At 40.4% G+C, this 3,440-nt stretch overlaps 1 protein-coding gene across 1 annotated transcript; it reads right to left on the bottom strand.

The window, feature by feature from the left end:
* Window positions 1-687: 687 nt before the first annotated feature.
* Window positions 688-1,377, bottom strand: Cldn25 (claudin 25). Its single transcript, XM_026392618.2, has one exon. It carries the CDS (start codon window positions 1,375-1,377, stop codon window positions 688-690), a length of 690 nt encoding a protein of 229 aa, XP_026248403.2.
* Between the last annotated feature and the right edge of the window lie 2,063 nt (window positions 1,378-3,440).

Here is a 3,440-nt window from a genome sequence, read left to right as displayed (position 1 = left end):
TTAAGAATCTATAAGACAGCAAAAGTCTATTGTGAATATCCCTTTTAAACTGTGCCCTGAGAAAGATTTTTATCCTAAGGTACTATATGGGTCAAAAATTCATTTTTCTTTGCCAAAGCACTTTTGTCATCTTTTCAAGCTATATACACGTGCCTCTTCACACTAGGTTTTTCTGTGATGGATGTAACTTTGTAATATATTTTTTTTAGTAATAAAAGGATCAAACATATAATTAATGAATTTGAAAGCATAGTTTTTGGTACCGTGGATTGAAGCCTGGGGCACTTTACCATTGAGCCACATCCCCAGCCCTTTTTGAGATAGGATCTCTCTAAATTGTTGAGAGCCTGGTTAAGTTGCTGAAGCTGGCCTCAAAGTTGTAATCCTCCTGCTTCAGGATCTCAAATTGCTGGGATAACAGGCATGTGCCATTGTGCTCTGTTGAAAGCACTTTCATATAAATAAACTCTCAAAATGAGATAAACATGTTTGTTAGACACTGTACCTTTAATTTTTCATTCTTGAAATGAAGATCACTGTATCACCAAGATAATCAAGTTCTCAACAGATGGGATGGCAACCTTCCCCCAAAAGTAGGTGAGCAAAAAAGAAGTGATAAAGGATAAGGAAGAGAAGGATTTCTACTGACATTTCTTTATTGCAGAGATTCCTTGGCAGACTCCAGTCCTAGATGAGCAGGTTCATAGGTCTTGGGGTGAGGTGGAAGGAGCCATCAAATTCCTCTGGTTGAATGCAGGATGGTGGGGCTGTGTGATGGGCCATCCACGGAGAAGGCACATCTTCTTTTCCCAGGCACACGGAGAAGATGAGGATTAGTCCACCAAGAGCCAGGAAAATACCAGCAGCCCAGCCCAGGTAGAGGGCATCTCCAAACTCCCACCGTGGTACAATCTCAGGGATACTGTCATCCCAGAAGTCTCGGATTGTGGCATAGGCCACCCAGGAGACTGGAAAGAGGGTAGTGGCTGAAGCTGATGCTTCCAAGGATCCTCCCAAGAGGCATAGCCGCCTCTTAAATATCCAATGTATCCTGTGAAACTGAAAGCATTCAGATCCACAGCCAGAAAGCAGAAGGCCCAACAGTCCCAGCCCATGGGAGGCTACCATGAGGATTCGGGATACCTGGAGCTCTTGGGGCAGAGACAAGAAGGACTCAAAGCCTTTGCACACTGTGCCAACTTCCTCCTGATTCACACAGGCCTCCCAAAGCCCCATAATCCAGGTCTCCATTTCGTTCAATTCCAGATTGAGAGTCTTCCACTGGGGCAGGATTGTGGTGACACAGGAGCAGACCCAGCCAAGGAAAGAAAGAAGCAGTCCCCCAAGCTGGACTCTCCCTCGGAAACTCCAGGCCATAGTTGTTTCCTCTCCAGTGGCAGAGGAGTATGAGTGCCTCAGGAACTCCTTGGCAGGGACTATTTTTAGGAGACTGGGGTGGAAAGTCTTGCACATTTGTAGAGGGTTCCTGTATTAGTTTTCTAGGCAGCAGCTGAGGCAGGTGTCAGGAACTTGGCAATGTTTGGGTTTAGCGGGTGTGTCCAAGATAGCATGTAGGTGTGGATTTTGGCGGAGGGTCTCATGAAAGGTAAAAAGCCATATGGCAAGCCATCAATAGTTCATAAACTTAAAATCACTCCCCATCTCTGAGATCTCAAGAAAAATGTTCTGGGGATATACATTGATTTAATCTTTTTTGGAAGGCAATAGGACTTCATGTTTTATAGTTTTAAATATGTGCAAACTTTGATCCAGCACCCTATCTCTAGGAATTTATCTAGTTTTTTTGGTGAACATATACAAATAATTATGAAATGTCTGTTGAAAGGTTGTTAATAATGGTAAATTTTAATACCAGGCAGTCATTTTAAAGTGATGCTATACGAGATTTTAATGACATGAAAAGGATTTTTAATGTTGTTGTTGTTTTTCTTTATTTTACACATTTTAATTAAATGGATATTTTGTGATTAAGAAAACTTGTAACATAGGTTTCTGTAGTGCTAACAATTGCTTTTTATAATTGGCTTGGTCTCTCAGCACCAGCAACTCCATGGAAGTCCATCTGGTGGCATCACTGTGTTTTTTTTTGTTTGTTTGTTTTTATTTAAAAAATATTTTTTCATTTGTTCTTTTTAGTTATATATGACTGCAGAATGTATTTCGACATATCATTCATTCATGTTGTTAACTGAGGAAAACAGATGACCAATAGTATATAATCATACAGAATGCAATTTCATTTTTATAAAAAGGGTATATGTGTATATGTAAAACACATGATATGTATGTGTGTGTTTATCAGATAAAAAGTTAACCCTGCTTATATTGATAGTAGGATTATGGATAGCTTTTTATTTATTTGTGCTTTTCTATGTATTATTTAATGAATTTATCATTTATTTTTTTTGTACCAGTGATCGAACCCAGGGGCACTTAACCACTGAGTCACATTCCCAGCTCTTCTTATCTATTTATTTATTTATTTTTGATACTGGCGATTGAACTCAGGAACTCTTGACCACTGAGCCATTATGCCGGACTCATTTAATATTTTTGTAAACAGAAAGCCCACAAATATTGTCATTTAAAAAAATTAGAATTTTCCCAGTTCAAGTTACCTACCTAGACACACCTCAAGGGAAGTGCTTCCTTCCCGGGGGGCTGCAGCTGCAGCTGTTCCTGCTAGGAAGGCTGCTAAAAACAGATGGTAATCATACCAGCTTCCATTCTTGCTTGTTGTTGCTGCCAAGTAGCAGGATTGAAGAGGAAAGGAAATAATATGCATTTACTCAGTATGACTAAATGTCAGACTTTGGTCTGGATGCTTTATCTGTATTTCATTTTCACACTGCCACCATATAGCCTCATTAGATAACTGCAAGTTCTGGTTAGCAGGCAACAGATACCACACCTGAAGCAGAGGGCTTGGACTTCGGAAGTTTCATGTTCTTGTCCCCAGCTGCAGTGGTGATTTTTCTGCCCTTCCCCTGCCTACCGGTGAAACAGCATGTTGGTCTTAGTCTTTATGGCAAAACAGAAGAAAACCAGGATTTATTTTACTGAAGTCACAAATGTCTGATCAATTGTGTTCCCCTCATGGTTTAGCCTACTTCACACAATACACTAAATATGGAGTGAAAGCACAGGTGTGGGCAGCCAGCAGAGTGAAAGCACCTCCTGAGAAAGGAAGGTTTTGACTTTTCCTAACTGAGGTCTTGAGGTAGTCTGGTATGCCAGTGATTGTCAATGGCACAGGGGAGGGAGGCAAGCAGCAGCATCTGGAATGCTCTTTTTTATGTTTTCATAAAATTTAAAACATATGCAAAAGTAGAAAAATGGATGAATCCCATATCTCACCCAGCCTCAAAAATTATCTGCTCTTAACAGTTTTGTTTCATCCACATTCACACTCTTCCCCA

Source organism: Urocitellus parryii, chromosome 4 (assembly GCF_045843805.1).
Source record: "Urocitellus parryii isolate mUroPar1 chromosome 4, mUroPar1.hap1, whole genome shotgun sequence".
NCBI lineage: Eukaryota > Metazoa > Chordata > Mammalia > Rodentia > Sciuridae > Urocitellus > Urocitellus parryii.
This window is presented reverse-complemented; position numbering and strand designations above follow the sequence as displayed.